At 50.7% G+C, this 16,647-nt stretch overlaps 1 protein-coding gene across 5 annotated transcripts in view; it reads left to right on the top strand.

Moving 5' to 3' along the window:
• Window positions 1–16,647, top strand: part of ZFHX3 (zinc finger homeobox 3) — a 396,997-nt gene that overhangs the window by 329,762 nt on the left and 50,588 nt on the right. For all 5 annotated transcript variants that reach the window (XM_048316338.1, XM_048316337.1, XM_048316340.1 and 2 more), the window contains one exon: window positions 13,248–13,479. In XM_048316338.1, coding sequence (XP_048172295.1) covers window positions 13,248–13,479 — 232 coding nt within the window. The remainder of the gene's footprint in view (window positions 1–13,247; window positions 13,480–16,647) is intronic.

Below are 16,647 nucleotides of genomic sequence, written 5' to 3'. Positions count from 1 at the left end.
GTGGTGTCAGTGCTGGGGCTTTCTAAATGGATGTTGTGGTACATTTCCCTCTTCGTGTGGTTCTGCAAGCTGGTACCATTTGGGCAGGGTGCGAACGTGTGTCCATCACCTGAGGCTAACCCTGCTGTTGTCAGATCCCATCAGGCTGCATGGGAATGTCCCCACTGAAGATTGGGATTGGGAAACGTCCCATGTTCTGTGTGTCTGCTCTGCTGCCTTGGCCTTTTATTCTGCTTGGATACTAGAGGAGTCGGATGGTTCCCTGCATCTCACTGAGCAGATTCCTTCTGGACGCAGTGGACTCATGCAGCACTTGGCTGCAGTGCGGACCAGGGCCCCCAGCCCTGTGCTTGGGGGGAGCTGCTGGAATGGAAATGCAACCCCAGCACTCTGGAAATGCCCCATGAGAGAGTGCTGGAGGCGCAGTGGTTGAGCTGCCTGGTACAGCTGAGGGGGAAGAGCATCTTCCTGGGGTCTCAACATCCTCGATGAATCGCAGTTGGCGGCTTGATTCAGTGTAATGGATGTGTGCTCATTTCCCACAGCTGATGAGGATTATATCAGCTTGGTTTAACAGTCTCATTTGCTGCTCCCAGTGCACACTTGTTTTAATGCGTTTCAGTTAATGAGGTAGAAGAGAGAATGAGGTGTTACTGTTTATGTACAGACAGCGAGGCTGTGCTGAGGGCTCTGGAGCCCGGCAGTCCCTGCCCAGTGCTCTCCAAGGGACAGCATTAGCTGGCATTTATAGAAAATTTATTGGCTGCGGTTTATCCAGGTAAAATTTCTCCCAGTGGTGCACGTTTCCCTCTCCTGCCTACCTTATGCTTTATTGCAAGCTGCAAGACATGTTGCCAGCAGCCTGTCCATGGGCAGGGGATGTCAGCGGGCTGAGGGCCCTGGTGGTGTGTCTCACAAAACACTGCAGCATATTTGATGTGGGCAAAGCTGCTGCCATCTACCTGGGATAAAAAGTTCATGTGTGCCCCGAGGGGGTTTATGGCTGGGACACTCCATGCTTTCATTGTTCCACTGCCGTGGTGTTTTCCTGTCCTAGCAGAGTCAGGGCCGTGCAGTGCCAGGCACTGGGTGAGCCAGTTCCTCCACCGGTGCCCTCGGAGCGCTGTGTCCCCTCCAGAGGAGGTGTGCTGTGCCCAGGTGTGGAAATGGACACCAGTGCCCTGACCAGAGGGACTCTGCCTTTCTGAAAAACAGGTTGTCCTTGTGCTGACTGTGAATATGTGCCGTGGGGTGGGCTGGAGCTGCACTCCTCAGAGCAGCATCCCGTGTCCCCAGCCCGTGCTTGGTGCCAGTGAACGGTTGAGGCCACTGCCTCCGTGCTGGCCAAGGGCCAGGCTGGCACCAGGGCTGACAGCAGCCAGAGGCCGTGCATGCGGTGCTGCTTTGAAGGTGAAGCTGCTGTTGGTTTAAGCGGGAATTAAACAATTACCACGTCTTAGTTCTCCCCACCTCCAGTGGATTGACTCTATAAATTGTCAGCCTGTTGACATTTTAATGTGAATTATGTCATATGGTATCCCCTTTGATTTCAACATGCCTTAGTTTGTAAATACACGAGCCTCTCAAAGAGCTGTGGTTAGCACGAACGCGGGTGGCCCCAGGGGTTTTGGTGGGGAAGGAGAGCAGCACTGTCTCGCTGCAGCTCTGGTGCTCTGGTGCCCGGTGCGGCTCCGGCACCGCGCTCGAGGCACGCGCGGCCACGGCTGCCTCGGAGCGCCCACGGCTCCGCGCTGAGGGCTCAGGCAGCCCCGGGGACCCCCACGGGGCAGGGGCAGCTCCCGGGGTCCCGCTGCATCCCCTGGGTCCCGCTGCGTGTGGCTGCTTCCCTGCCCTCCGTGGGGCGAGAGCTGCCCACGTCTGCCCATTGCTGGTGTCTCTAGCCAGCTGCAGGAGCTGTGCCTGTCCCCTTGTCTGGCTCCCGCTGGGTCTCCTCACATCCCTGTCCCCATCCAGCCCCCAGCCTGTGCTGCAGAGAAACTCCTAATTCAGCAGGTCCTGATAGTTTGGGTCAGCCTTCCTTTATGTTCTTCAAAAGCCGGCCCAGAGAGTTCTTGTAGTCTTCACATGTGTGCCAGAAGAAGGAGGGTCTTTAGGCAGGGGCAGCAGAAGAGCAGGGAGCTCTCCTGGGGTGACACCTTGCTGCCTTCAGGTGAGATACACCACCTTCCTCTCCAGCACAAAGCCAGAGGGTGTACCAGTTTGAGAACTCTGATTTCCTTCACTTCACCCGCAATATTCGTGGGACCGTTCTGTAACTCTGGGGTTACCTGCAGGTGTGTCGTGTTAGGGCCCCAGTTGTACTTTCGGGGGTGGCTGCAGGGTGCACGTGCTGTGGTACCTACTGCTGAGCCCAGGACCTGCCTGTGGGAGGAGGCACAGAAGGACAGTACCTAGCTTTGGCTTTTGACCAGTAGCAGCAGTGCTGGAAAGGGACCAGATGCTGGAAGTCCCTCAGAGAAGGGACTTGCTGTCCCAGAGCAGGTTCTCAAGCATGCTGTGACCATAGGTGGGAGAGATTTAAAGGCTTTGGAGTCCTGCAGATGATGTTTTCATGTCATGGGGTATGTGTTACAGACACGTCTGGCTGCCTGTGAGTGTTTTGCATGGTCCCACAAAGCAAGAACTTTGCTTTTATCATTTTTACACCTCCTTGGCTCTGACCTACCTGGATTTTCCAGTGCATGCACTGCAGTGCCCGAATAGGCCTATCAAAGTGTCTGACTCGGGCTGGGCAGGGGGATTATCCGGACATGAAACCTGCAGACTGACCTCCTGGTAGCATATGCTAACCCCAAGCAGGAATTTTTGCAGATAAATTAATCTCATGTAGTCACAGAAATGAGAATTTTGGAGCAGTTGGAGTAACTGGAGTTACACCTGCAATTTCATAAACAGGGTTTAGAAATCTGTTACCTCCTCACAGCTTTCTGCTGTGAGCGGATGCTGCTCCCAAGAAAAGGTTTTGTTGCTTCCATTTTATTTTTGAATTGCAGTGGTCAGTACACCCTCCTAATGCCGATCAGTGCTGCCTCCATAGTGTTTGTCATTTACCCCTTGTGTGTCTCTGCAGACTGTCCACTGGGATTGCCGAGCCAGAATGGCTAAAACCAGTAAATAGTGGGCTTGTTTTTTCCCAGGGGTTTCTGTACCTGTGAAAGCAAATGCCAGTAGATGCAGATACACATGAACAAAGAGAGCACCGAAGAGCAGAGACATTTATCATCTTGGGTTTGCTCTGTTTGCCTCCGTGTGCTTCTACACTCTCCGTGTTTTCCATTGCTGTAGTCTGTCTTGGAGGGAATAGCTGCAACTAATGCTTAGAGCCATTCTATTCTCTTGTAGATCCCTCTGCAGAATTATACTACAGTTGAATTAGTTTTAGATATACACACAAAATACAGAGCAGCAAACCCAACCGTTCATAGGCTGCAGACTGCTCGGAGGCCATGTATGGAATCCATGAGCCAGACAGTTCTGCTGCTGTGGGTCATTGATGTGTCCTTCCTGGTGGAAACCAGGTGGGCTGGGAACCAGTGCATGCCCAAGGACTGGAGAGGTCTCTCAGTTAAATTTGGAGGAGGCTGTGTTTGAAATGCTTCTCCTCCCCAAGAACTTGGTGGCTTTCCTTACAGAGTAGTTGCTCAGGGGTGTGGAGCAAGGAGCAATTGTGTGAATTTCTGTACACAGTTCTTAGGACACAATAGTGTCCGTTGGGTTCACGGAGCCCTCACAACCATCTTAGAACATAGGAAGTAGCAGGTTGCCTTAATTCAGGCCTTTGTGTGCAGACATTATTTTGGTTCTTAATTATAAGTAGTTCCATACATATTTTTCCAGCAGGATTCTTGCCTCATTCTGTGAGTAATTATTCCATTTCTTTTTATCTTCCTCTTTCATTACATTGCCCCAGGCTTTGTCTAATACAATCCAAAGCTTTCACCGAATGAAGAATTATTTATTGTCTCATGGGCATTTCCGTGGTGCTCTGTGTTCTGTTTGTGTTTCACAGACACTTAAAGAACTTACCTCGGCAGTGTGGTCTGAAATCAGCCGGCGCTCTTGTCCTCATGTTCAGGGTCGGCTGATGCACCACATGTGCCTCAAAGGTCCTGTTCTGGCTGCCCAGCCTGGTGCCCAGCCCTGCAGTCTGTGCTGCTGGAGAAGGGCTGCTCCACTTCTAGGGGGCTTCCCTGGCTCTACTGGTTTTCATCTCACCTTCAAGACTCAGCGAGTATTATGTATTCCCTCTTTCTGCTTCCGTTCTGTCATATTAGGCCATCACACATCCTTTAGTTTTCCTTCCTCCCTTATCACCTGATCTTGAAAATCCTTGCTGTGGACTGTGGGCAAAGGATGAACTGAGTCTGTTGTTTTTCCATGGATCCCTGTTGGCTTCTGCATGGGGAGATTGTGTCCTCCATGTCTTTGATACTGATATCCTGCAATTTATGGAGAGGATTGAAAAATTGTCTTGTGCATTGTTGTTACTGCTTTTGGTTATCTGCTGGGAGTGGAGGTGGTGCAGTGCTGTAAGAAGTTAAAAAGAAGCACTATCAAAACAAGGAAAGCTTCAGTCCATCACAACTTCCCTGGAGATAGATGAAACAATAAATCCCAGGCGAGGGGAGTTAATCTGTGTCCGTAGTGTTCCATTAAAGAATGGGAGCTCAGGGTGGGTTTCTGTGTCATGGCGCATTATTGCAACAGTCCCTTGCTGCACGTGGGGGTCCCCTCCTGTCCCCTGGGTCCTGCCTCCAGAAGGAGCTCACTTCCATGGTGCTCCTCTGACTCACTGCTGGGGTTCTACGCTGCAGTCCCTGGGGCAGCTGGAGCCAAGGCAAGGGAAGGGACTGGCACACCTGGGTGCCCCTTGACTTTGGGATGTGGGGCAGAGCACAGTGGTATAAGACAGTCCTCAAGCTTTCCCTTCAGAAACTGGTGGTTCTTTTCCAAAAGACTTAATATGGGGGAAAAATAGGATTTTAATTTAAATCCTTAGAACAGGCTCCACACATAGAGAGGAGTTTGGGTGGCTAAGTCTGAGCTGCATTATCAACACAAGACCCAAGTGTGCGTTGCATCCGAGCCTCCTTGGAGAGCCCTCCTGCTTAACACAGGGATCATTCCCTTGGCGGCCGGAGGAAACAAAACATCACTGGTATGGAGAGTCCTAGCCTGGGTCTGTGTTACAGAAAGCCCTCTTCAATCACTCAGCAGCTACATAATTACAATATGGACAACAGATTTCGATCCTGCTGTCTTTCCAGGTTCCCCCCAGACCTTTTGATTACATAATTTGCTTTTTATCCAGTGTTTTTCCATATTCCCAGGCTGCTCTAGTTCACCTGAGTGTTCACAGCTTAACAACTCACACTGAACTGATTATTTTCAAGTAGATGTACAAAATCTGTTACAAAGGTCTGGGCAGTGGCATTGTGAGGCCTGCTTACGGTTACTGTCTTCAGTTGTTCTTTCCCCATTTGTTTTCCTGACCCTGGAAAAGATGAGGCTCCCTGAATTCTTCAGCTCCTGCCTCTCCCAGCACTGAGAAGGGAGTGGGCTGGAAGCCCTGAGCCTCTTCGTTGGTGATGTTGCTGTGTTGTGGCACCATTTTTTTTTTCTTTTTTCATCACTCCATCCTATTGCTTTCCGTACGGCGCTTTGCAGGCAAAAGTACAGATTTTCCACCGTTTTCAATCAGGGATGACAGCATCCCTGGAAATATGAAGTGACAAAACTGTATGCTTTCCTGAGGATCAGAATGTCCCTAGTCAATGCTTTGGTTCAGTTACAAGGGGAGTTCAACCATTCCCACGCTCTGTGCTGCTCCACAGGAGCTGCTGGATGAGGCTAGCTCTGGGTGACATCCCTCACATCCTGACTGGCTGTAGGAGAGGTCACTTCATGTGAAGTTTGTTGGTTCCTGTTGGTCAGAGGTGCACAGGTGAGCAGCAGAGGTGCCCTTGCAAGGCTGTCGTGGGTCCTGTGGTGGAGCCGCAGCTGGACAGGAGCATGCAGGGTTGAGGGCAGCACTTTACGGGCCAGCTGATAGGAAGTGTACTCTCATTGTGCTTTGGTTTAGCACTATAATTAGCAGGATCAATACTCACACTCCTGTGTGCATCTCCATGTACAGCAGCGCTTGCGCCTGTGTCTCCCAGGGGAGATTTTGGGGGTCTGGAAGATTCTCTGCAGTTGAAGTTGCCCAAGAGTGGATTTGCTGTGCTGGCAAGTCTTTGTAGCGCAGCTGTGGGAGAAGAGAGAGTTCAGTGCTGCAGGAGGGTGCCCAAGTACAGTCAGACCTGTTCGTTTCCCCCTCTCTGGGCTGCTCAGCAAGTGCATGGCGACGCAGGTGTGCAAGGGATACCTGTGCTCCTGGAGTTAGGTACTGCAGCTGGAGAGCAGCGTCTCTGGCTGTTCCCTCACCCTCTTGGCATCTCCTCCCTCCCCCCCTCAAGAGGTTTTCAGCCAGCATCCCACTCTGTTTCCCCTACACTGGAAGGGGTTGGCCGGCATAAGTGGGCCAGTGCTGACTCTCCTGTGGACTTTGTCCTTCTGCGAGACATGGGAAGGAAGTCTTCCACAGGAGGAGTCTTAGTGGAGCTCTTGGCTTTCAGCTGTCACCACAGAGGTTTGCATCTTCGGGCATCTCTTCTAAGGAATGATTAAGTAGTACTTGCAGGTGTGTTGCACAATTAAAAAGGCGTGGGGGATGTTATTACAAGTTCAGCCTCTTGCTTTCTGTTAACCTCTCTTGTTCTGTGTCCACAGACCCCATGGGACTGTGGGTGTGCGGGGGATGCTGCTCGTCATGGGCGACATAAACAATGTCCTTGTTAGGAGCTGCTCCAAGACCCTGTGAAGAAGTTGGCTGCTGGAGCCAAGCAGGAGCTGGGACTGTGCCTCCCCCTGGGCTTTAGCCCCTCCTCATTAAGCAGGTCCGGGCTATTGATTGGGAGCTTGTGTTTGGAAGAGTCTTACTTACTCCATGCATTATCTTGACAGATTGATCAGACCTGATTGAGAACCTCTTAAAGGAACGAACAGCTGTAATGGGAAAGTTGGACTCTGTCATCCGTTAGGATGATTCTGGGAGCGAGAAGAACGAGGCTGACATCTTGGAGCAATTGTATTTACAATTAACATGGCTGAAAACGATTGCCTCTATTGATCCCCCCTTCCTGCAATTACAGCCCCATTGTTTACATTCCAGCACTTCAGTTATAAAAAGGAAATTCAATAATTATTGCATTATTTAAAGTTAAAGTGCCACAGAGTTTGCTGGCTATGCTCGCTGGTTGATTTAACGTTCAGTAAAATCCATGCTGAGCTCTCCATCCTTAGGCTGAGCAATATTTGGCTTTTAATGAGACTTCAAGGGCTGGTGGAACAAACCCCATTTGCTGGGTCACTTTTGGGTTTGTGGGGGAACCCAAAACCTTGCAGCACAGCCAGGACCAGCCGCATGGCTAGCGAGGAGAGCATCTGTGGTGTCACTTAATGCCAGGCAGGGCTGGAGGGCTCAGAAAATACAGATTTGGTGGGGTATAGGGATGGGCTGTTAATGGGGGCAGTTGTGGCTGTGCTTCAGGCCTTTCCGTGTGATCTGGGGACTTAGATTGGTACCTCGGCCTCTGTGGCAGGAGGGAGTGCTACATTTCCAGCCTCTTGGTAAGAAAAGTAAGGATCAGAGAGCAGTTACCACAAGCTGAGCTGCAGAAACTCAGGGACAAACAAGCCTGAACCCCACCGCTGGCACTGCACCGTGGAGCTGTGATGCACAGAGGCAGGAGGCTGGAGGAGGGAAGGGTTTGTAATGCTGCTCCTCTGGAAGCAGTAAACAATTCAGGATGTTGATGGATGTGAAAGAGCAGAAGTTCAGCTTTTGAACCTGCTGGATGCAGAATCAATTTTCCCCCCTTCCAGGGGGATGGGGGGCAGCTGTGGGCACTCCAGCTCTCCCCAGAGCGCAGACAGCGTGTCCCACCGCGCGCTGCAGCCGCCCGCCGCTCCCCGGCTCCAGGAAATTCCAGCTGGGGCTGCAGGTGTGAAAGGAGAGCAAGATGAATTGGCCAACCCTGACTTTTATGGAGTACTTGGAACAGACCAGGATCAGACAGCTGCATCCACATGACTTTCATTAAAAATTCAGATTCTTCTCCTCCAGGGCTGTGTGATTTATCTCATGCAGCACATCAGAGGCACATGGGGGCCAAGAGATGCTCACAAGGCTTCTGAGGTCTGCAGTGGGGTCGGGTCCCTTTCTGTGGTGACCCATAGCCCCCCTCCAGCTCCGCTGTAAGGGTCACCTCCTGTCCCTCCCTGGGGGCATACAGTCCTCGCTGGCACCTGAAGTGTTTCCTACCAAGCCTGTGACTAATTACCCCTGTCTGACCTTACCCCGAGGAAGAGTCAGTCCCTGGGTATTCTCCTGCGCTGCACATGTGCTGGTGGGGCTGAAGTGGTTCCAGTAGCTCCTGAGCTTGGGTCAACCTCTCCGAGTAAATGCTGAGGCGCTCCCTGGTTCTGTGTGCTGGTTCTGGTCACTGGGGCTGCTCAGACATCAGTGCTTGCAGGAGGCGGCCAGCGCAGTGCACCTCTGCAGTGCTGCTTCTTTCTGTGGCTTTTGTGATCTTCCAGCAGATTTTGGCTCCTCCTTCTCCAGCTGCATCTGTCAATTCTCTGAAATCACTGCTAACTTTACCCATGCTAACGGAGCTGAGTGCTGAGTTCAGAGGTAGGAAAAGTGTTACATGTGGACAAAACCTCTGCCAAAGATGTTGAAGTCTGACAACTTCTTTTTCGAGAAGCCCTGAATAGTGGAGTGGCCTTTGTTTTCGTGGCAGGGTATCCTGCGATGTGAGAGTGCTGGGAAGTGATGTGGAGGAGGTTTCTCCAGACTGTTTGTCAGTGACCCACACACCACCTGGCCGTACGGCATGGTCAGAGGGGTGAGGAAGAGGATGTTTGTGCAAGCAGGAGGGCGGGGGACTCGCTGGGGCCGTGCCTGGCAGGCTTTGCACAGCCCTGGGGTGCTGTCAGCTGAGGAGCTGCAGGGCTGCAGCCGGCAGCCCTCTCACAGCCAGAGCGAGGAACATTGTTCCTTTTGGTTGTGCTGGTTTGCTGCTGTGTAGCGTTTATGAGCTTATTTTCCCACTTTGGGTTCTGGCCCCCAGTCCTGTTATCTCACCTGCTTCTCCTGCCCAGAGAGACCCAGACGTGCAGGGGATCTCACAGGGGAGCTGGGGACCGCCATCTGCCTGTCATTGGGACAGTGACTGAGTTTCTGCTGCTGGTTGTCATGTCAAAGTCTGCACAAGAAGAGGCCATCCTCGAGTCTGGAGAGAGTTTTCTCACACGTTCTACTGCTTTTGTACCACGGACACCACTTGGGGGTGGTGACGGGGTGTTCCCCCTCACAGTGCAAACCAAGGACTTGAGAGTGCTGTGAGCATGGGCTTGTCCTGAGCAGCATTCAGGGCCCTCCGAAGGGAAAGCTTTGTGCCAGTTGAGGTTAAGACTGCATAGAAATGGGACCTTTTTTTATTGAGTAATAAACATCCAAAGCACGAGATAGTTCAAAGTGTTGTTGCATCTCCCTGGTGGGCTGAGGTTACAGGTCAGATGTCCCCCAGAACAGCAGCTGAGCTACTTAACATGGCAGAGAGGGACTGGAGAACCCCCTCGTGCCCCTGGCAGTGCTTCAGGGGGGGGTTCTGTCCTGTCACCGTCGGAATCAGGCTCGTTACACCATGGCTGAATAAACTTTGCACAGAAGAGATTTTGAGCAGATAGTTGTTTAACATCTTTAAAAATTTAAAAGATTTTAAAAAATTTAAAAGATGTAGAAAAGCTTAGAAATCAGATGGTGAATATGAACTGCAGGAGCAGCTACAGAGACGTTCATGAGAGTTTGTTACTTGTGTAACAGCAGCAACTTGGGGTCTCAGTCCTGAGTACTACAGTTTTAGCTCCAAGGACCATTGTGTGGTATGTGGCATGGGGTGAGGGGGGCTGCCTGCAGTCGGGCAGGCTGATACAGTGTCATGTTCAATTCCATGATTATTGTAAGTTACTGTGAGTGAGGCAGCATAAGAGGGGGAGAGACGGTAAAATAAACAGAGTTTGGGGTATGTGAAGGATGGAGGGAGAGTAAAAAGAACTGACTGTAGCGTCATTCCTTACTTTGTTTAAAAATCAGATTTCCGTAGTCGTACCCTGTGAGCATTTACTACTTAGTAGAAGAAAACAGTTCTGAGGCAGATGTTGGAGAGTGGCACATGGGCCTGGCCCAGCGTGTGCAGCTGGCACCGGTGTAGGGCCACCCCGGCCACACCGGGGCCAGGGCAGGGCTGGGGGACACTGAGGGGTGGGTGGCACGGAGTGGGGGCAGAGGAGGGAGATGAGGCCTCTGAGCAGGACCCTCCTGTGCTAATCACTGTGAGAACACAGCCTTGCCTGGAGACCTGCACACTCCGTGCACGGCGGACAGGCTGCGCTTGGTGTGGCGCATGTGGGAATGGGTGCTGGGAGCCCGTGGTGCTGAGCCACAGTTGGTGTACGGACAGGAACACCCGTGTCCCCTGGGAAGCTGCACTCGTGAGCCGTATGGTTTCCATCAGAGCGTTCCTCTCTCTGTTTCTGATTTAAAGTGTAGCTTTGACTCACCCTGATCAATATTTTGCATGCCATGCGTGAAGAACCAGATGTTGGAAGTTTCCTATTGTGGAGAGGGAGGGGGCGAACACCCCCCCAGACTCACAGAAATCGATGTTTTCTGACAGAAGTTGGTTGGTTTTCCTTGGAACAATATATTCTTTTGATTTTCAAGTTGATTTGTCTTCTAACAAGGTTCTGGTTTAGTATTTTGAATTTGTTTCCTGTGATACGGATAAATTCTCACAAGAGGGAAGTTTAACAGTGTGATGGGCAATAACTACACGTACTTGGACAGCATTTCATCGCCTCCAGCAGCGCACAGCTTGGACTGGCTCAGCCCTCACATCTTTTTTCTCTGGACTGCTCCTTTCCTCTGCTGGGGGATGGGTTGAATCAGGTGCACGCTGTGCTGTGCCCAGGGCTTGGTGGTGGTGGCACCCTCAGCCTGTGACTTGTCCATCACAATAGGCAGGTGAGGCTGACCCCAGCGCGAGGGATGTTTGAGACGAAGCAAAAGAAGAGCATAAAAGAAGACACATTTATTAAACTGTTTAAAACAAATGTTTTCCTAAAACCCCCTTTTAAATGAGAACAGCGCAGACTGTGCCTCTGGTTCCACAGAGACCATGTCCTTAATATTTCCTTGAACCCGTGACCGGATTTTTCTCTAATTGCTCACTGGGGGTTTCCTCTGGCTTCTGTGCAGAAGCTGCTGCTGAGCCCGTGGGCGCTTCCTGAGCTCCAGCACGGGGTTTGTGGGATGGGCGGGCGAGGATGGGGCTGGTGTGGTTCCTGGAGCCAGGCCCCAGCCTGCAGCAAGCTGGGAGCAGGGAGGTTATGGCAGGGGTTGGAGCTGGGGCGTTATGGCAGGGGTCAGGGCAGAGCCAGGCTGGCGAGGCTGGCCCGTCTGAGGTGGGCACGCGACTCTTGCGACGGGCTCGCTGACCTTTCATGCCTTAAGCCATTCATCTTTTTCTGGCTCAGGAAGAGGGTAACACATGCAGACAATAGAAATGAGATGAGGAAGAAGTTCTTATAAGGCAAAACAGCAAAAAATCTTTTGAGGGCACCAGTGGGATTAGTGCCCTCGTGGATTCTTCAAATATTACAGTGAATTTAATTAAATACATCGTGATCCCAAAAGAGGCTAGTCTAATTAGCCAGATCTAGAATACATTTATTCTCTTTCCTCACCCTTCCAATCAGAAGCCTAGGCATCAGCTCATATCCTATTTTTAATCATTCCTAGACTCAGAGGGCTCTCCTTCCTCCATGTGAGCAAGGCACACAGCGCTGGGTAATATGTGTCTTTAATCTTATCTCAGCTGTAACTGAGATAATAAGCATCAGAATTTTTACCAGAAGGTCCTGGCTGCACATAGGCAATATTTTTGATTGACAAACCTCAAGATCATTTCCAAATCACTGTACTTGTGCCTCGGGCCAAGTGTGTGGTGAGGAAAGAGTTCCGTGAGATGACACAAAGACACAAGGGGGTGTCGGGGTTGGATGGGAGGAGCTGGCAGGGAGTATTGCTCAGCTGAACTGTTCGGTGTGGGGTGGAAACACCAAAGGCCTTCACTGAGGGATCTCATTTTGTTTCACCTTGGTATTCATTTTTTCTCAACTAGTGACACACCCTTACTGTGGAATTGGGAAAGTTCCTGTGACCTCCTGCTGCCCAGGGGGAAGGGACAGCAGCTGTGCCGTGGCAGCCAGTGTGGTTGTGCATGGTGAATTCTTCCTTCTGGTTCTAAGAAATAATTGCCACGTCTGTGGGATCCATGACAGGAAATGGCTGTTTGTTTCCCCAGAGGCACGTATCTGTGTACCAGAGGATTGATAAGTTTTGCCAAATAATCGCGGTATCATAATCTGGAATTAGTGGTATTGGCTGCAACAGCACAGCTCAGGAGGGGGACAAGGTTTTTCCAAGTGCTGGCCTCTCACAGTGGTACTTGGCTGCATGCTCACCGTTGGCTTTTCAGCCTGGGTCTCTTTCACAGGCCATGCTGCTGCTTCCCTCCTGACCCAAGGGAGTAAAACTTGGATGCCAGGGAGCGGAGAGCTGGATGATGGACAGGATGGCTCTGCACTCTGCTTCCATACACTGTGCAGGACCTCTCTATCTAATGGGTTTGTTGTGTTCTAGGGTTGCTTTAGTTTTACTCTTCATAGTTTTCCATGAGAATTTACAAAATTTAATTTTATGTTTGATATGCAGTTGGATCCTCTCCCAGGACAAGCTTTGAGTGTGAAGGAGTGAGCCCTGAGTGGGTCATGAGCAGGTGTTACTGCTGGGTCTAGTGCTTTCCCTCACTGAGGGAGGTGATCTTGTCTGTCTCCATCTGTGCTTTGTGCCCATTTCAGTGTCTTTTGGTTTTCATGCTCTTCAGCAGGAGAGCATGTAATACCTTGGGAGCAAACAGGCTTTGTCTCACTGGATCTGTGTCAAAATGTGGTTCCTTAACCAATTCCCAGGTGGCTTTTAGCAGTTTACAGGGGACTAACCCAGGAGACTGGGGGTGATAAAGGACACTGACATCCCTCTGCTTTGTTCTCCACAGCACCTGCAGCACCATGAGAGCGGGGTCGAAGGTGAAAGCTGCTATTACCACTGTGTCCTCTGTAACTACTCCACTAAGGCCAAGCTGAACCTCATCCAGCATGTACGCTCCATGAAACACCAGCGGAGTGAAAGCCTCCGGAAGCTACAGCGCCTCCAGAAAGGTCTTCCTGAGGAAGAGGAGGACCTAGGACAGATCTTCACCATTCGCAAGTGTCCAGCTGCCGAGGCCGGTGAGTGCTGCTGCCTTGGCGTGAGCGGGGCCAGCGCCACAGGGTGGGTGGGTGGCATTAGACCCACTGTGCTCTTCGGTGACAAACTTGGTGATGTTCCTGTTTCTCTTCCCTGCTGTGCGATGACACAGTTTATCAGTAACGCATTACAGGAATCCCACCTGGCCTGAGGTGGGATTTGGGATGTAGAAGTTTAGGATGTTGAAGTTACGTGTGTTGATTCAGGTTGGTGTCTTAAACCCTGGAACATTGTATGAACATCTAAAGATACTGTCATATCTGGGCAACTCAACAAACCAGTGCACTAGTAGATGTTTTCCAATGAGTCAAGTGATGCCCTGAGCACCAGCATAAGCTGTGCCAGCTTGGCACTGATTTCTGGTACTTCAGCCACACTGGACTGGGAGGAGGAGCTGGGCAAAAGGGGTGGGCAGGACATGCAAGTTTTCCATGTCTGTTCTCCATGTCTGTTTTCCATGTCTCCTCTTCATAAGGAAAATAAAGTGAAGGGCTTGTATGAAACATTTGCTCACACAGATCATAGGACAGGGATTGCAGCTGCGAATCCAGCAGGAGGAAATGTGCCTAAAAGGAGCAGTTAGGCTGGATGGAGCAGAGATGGTACTTTGTTTAGTCACACAAAGGGTTGAGAAGTTTTTCATGTTCTGAAAAATCAAGGTCTCCTGAAGCCCTCTTCAGAGGGAGGAGAGGAGGAGAATCAGCCTGGGTCAGCTGGTTTGTGTGCTGTCAAGGCATGAAGGTGCTGGAGCTGGGGTGTGCCAGCAAAAGCCTTCACAGTCCTCCTCTTAGCTTCAAGCAGGACTTTTCTCTATGACTGCTATGAAAATTGGTAAATCCTACATATAGCCTGAGGAACTGGCATTCTGCAGTGAATGCACATGGAGGTGAGGAAGGTGGCCTTGGCTGAAAAGGCTGAGAGGGAACAGCGGCAGCAGCTGACGGAGGTTTCGTAAATGTCCCTTGAATTCACACCTGGGTCTTACTGCTGTTATGCCTGTGAGAAACGAGGATCTGAAATAAACCCAAAACACCTCAAGAGTGAAGACAGGCGATTTTTCATTAAGAGTTAAATTCAGTCTTGTGGAAAAAAGTGCCCAATCTGTGACCTTGGCGGCCCAGCAGAGTCGGGAGCGTGGAACACGCCTTCCCCAAAGGTCACAGTCACAGTGAGAGCGTGGTGGCTGCCACACCGCCTGGGGGGGACAGTGGCTCTGGCAGCCCTTCCGCTGCGCTGCGGTGCTCTGCCGTAGGAAAACATTCCGAGTTCAGAAGGGTTCTTTGGGCAGGGCTGTGGGTTGTGAGCTGCTTAAATGCAAAACGAGCAGAGAGGGGAAACCATCCGTGCCCTTTGTGATAGACAGAACAACCTTGAAAACCTTGTTTACTCTAGAAATTTCTGTTTACCTTGTCTTTTATTGTACAAACCTTATCTTTCCCATCCGGCCGCCCAGATTAGGACATGGCAGGTACTGGGAGGGCAGGAGCTGACTGGCTGGGAGGGAAAACATTTTGGTGACCATTTTAAAAAATGTAGTATTTTTGAAGTGAAAGTCCTGACAAGTCACTGAAAGGAAAGCTTGATTTACAAGTATTTTACTTTAATTTTCTTTAAACCTGTTGGTTCTTCAACAAAAACTGACAGAGAACAAGACACTGACAATTTCTTGATCATATTTTATTTCAAAGGTTATGAATACAAGCAAGAATAAGGCTTCAGAAGGCAAAGGGTCAGTTTTGCTTGTCACTTTAAGCTGAGATACTTAATTTCAGACACTCCTCAAGCCCACTGTTGAGCTGATCAAAGTGGGACACCTCACTGGCATGCTGGCCCAGGCATCCCTGCAGGGATGGGAGTCAGGTTTGGATGAGAAGCTGCTGTAACCCCAAGGGGGAGAAGGGGTGCTCCCATCTCCCACTCATTCTGATCCCATTGTGGGGATGCTCAGCTGCGGGGCAGGGCTGTGCACGGGAGCGGTGTGAGTCTGTGCCCTGCGTCTCCTCCTTCTCTGTAACAGGGTCTCTCCTGTGTCCCCATTATGGTTTTTAGTGTTGTTTTCTGAGGGCTGGGTGGACTTTTCCCCTCTGCCTTTTGATAAGGCGTCTCTGTGTTATTAGATATCAGGCTCAGAGACCGGGACAGATACTTGTCTGTGACACTTCTCTGGTCTGTGACACGTGTCTGCTGGGGCACAAAGGGACCATGACTTCTCTGTTGCTTTGCCGCAGTCCAAGTGCAGTGGTCTGTTCTGTACTGTGGCCTCGTGTGACAGAGTGGAGTCACCCTGTTCCCCTCCCGCTGCGTCCCATTGCTGTGCACAGAGCGCAGGTGCTGGTGTTGAATGCTGTGTGTACCTGCTCCGTGTGTACCTACTCTCTGGTGTGTGCAAGTATGTAGGAAAAAGCCGTGCTGTCTGGAGACGGTGAGTAGATATTTGCTTGTGTAGATGCATCTCAATCTGTTGGAAGAGAGCTCTGATCACACCTTAATTAGTCCTCTAACAATCTGCAAAGGTCAGTGCCAATTGCCTGTTCATTTACATTTGTAATTGTGATGGTTCTTGATTGCACATTAGTTGCAATTCACTCCCTCCCACCCTGAAGAAGCACAGGCAGCCTGAGCAGCCGCTCCAGGGACACAGGAGCCTTTGTCCCTGCCTGTGCCAGCCCCTCAGCACTCCTCAAAAATTGGGTGTCTTTTGGGGAAGAGCTTTAGGATCTGCCCTCCGCTTCCAGTAAGGGAATGACAAAGTTGTTGGCAGGGAAATTACATGGACATCAGGCAGGAAACCCAATCCTCCTTGAACTGGATAATTAAAGACAATTAAACTTTTCTGCTTGCTTTGAGAAGTGTGCTCATTATGCAAGAGATGGGGAAGCGGCTGGAAGTTCAGCTGGTTTGTTGATCAGAGAGAACACAGCTTCAGGGAGGGGGTATTGTCCTCTCAGGGTATTTTTGGACATCTCTTGCTGTGGTATCTGGGTTGCTGCCACTGCAGATGTCAGCCCCTTGCTGCAGCAGCATCTGTGTAACGTTACTCATAAGCGAATTGATTTTTAATGATGGGGGTTTCGAGAAGAAAAAAGTGAAGAAAGAGTGACCATAATAAAAACCAAAATGGTCTCAAGATGTCAGATGAATGCACTTAC

Source organism: Corvus hawaiiensis, chromosome 12, assembly GCF_020740725.1.
Source record: "Corvus hawaiiensis isolate bCorHaw1 chromosome 12, bCorHaw1.pri.cur, whole genome shotgun sequence".
In the NCBI taxonomy this organism is placed as follows: Eukaryota; Metazoa; Chordata; class Aves; order Passeriformes; family Corvidae; genus Corvus; species Corvus hawaiiensis.
The sequence above is the reverse complement of the archived record's forward strand: the minus strand, read 5'-3'. Positions and strand labels throughout refer to the sequence as shown.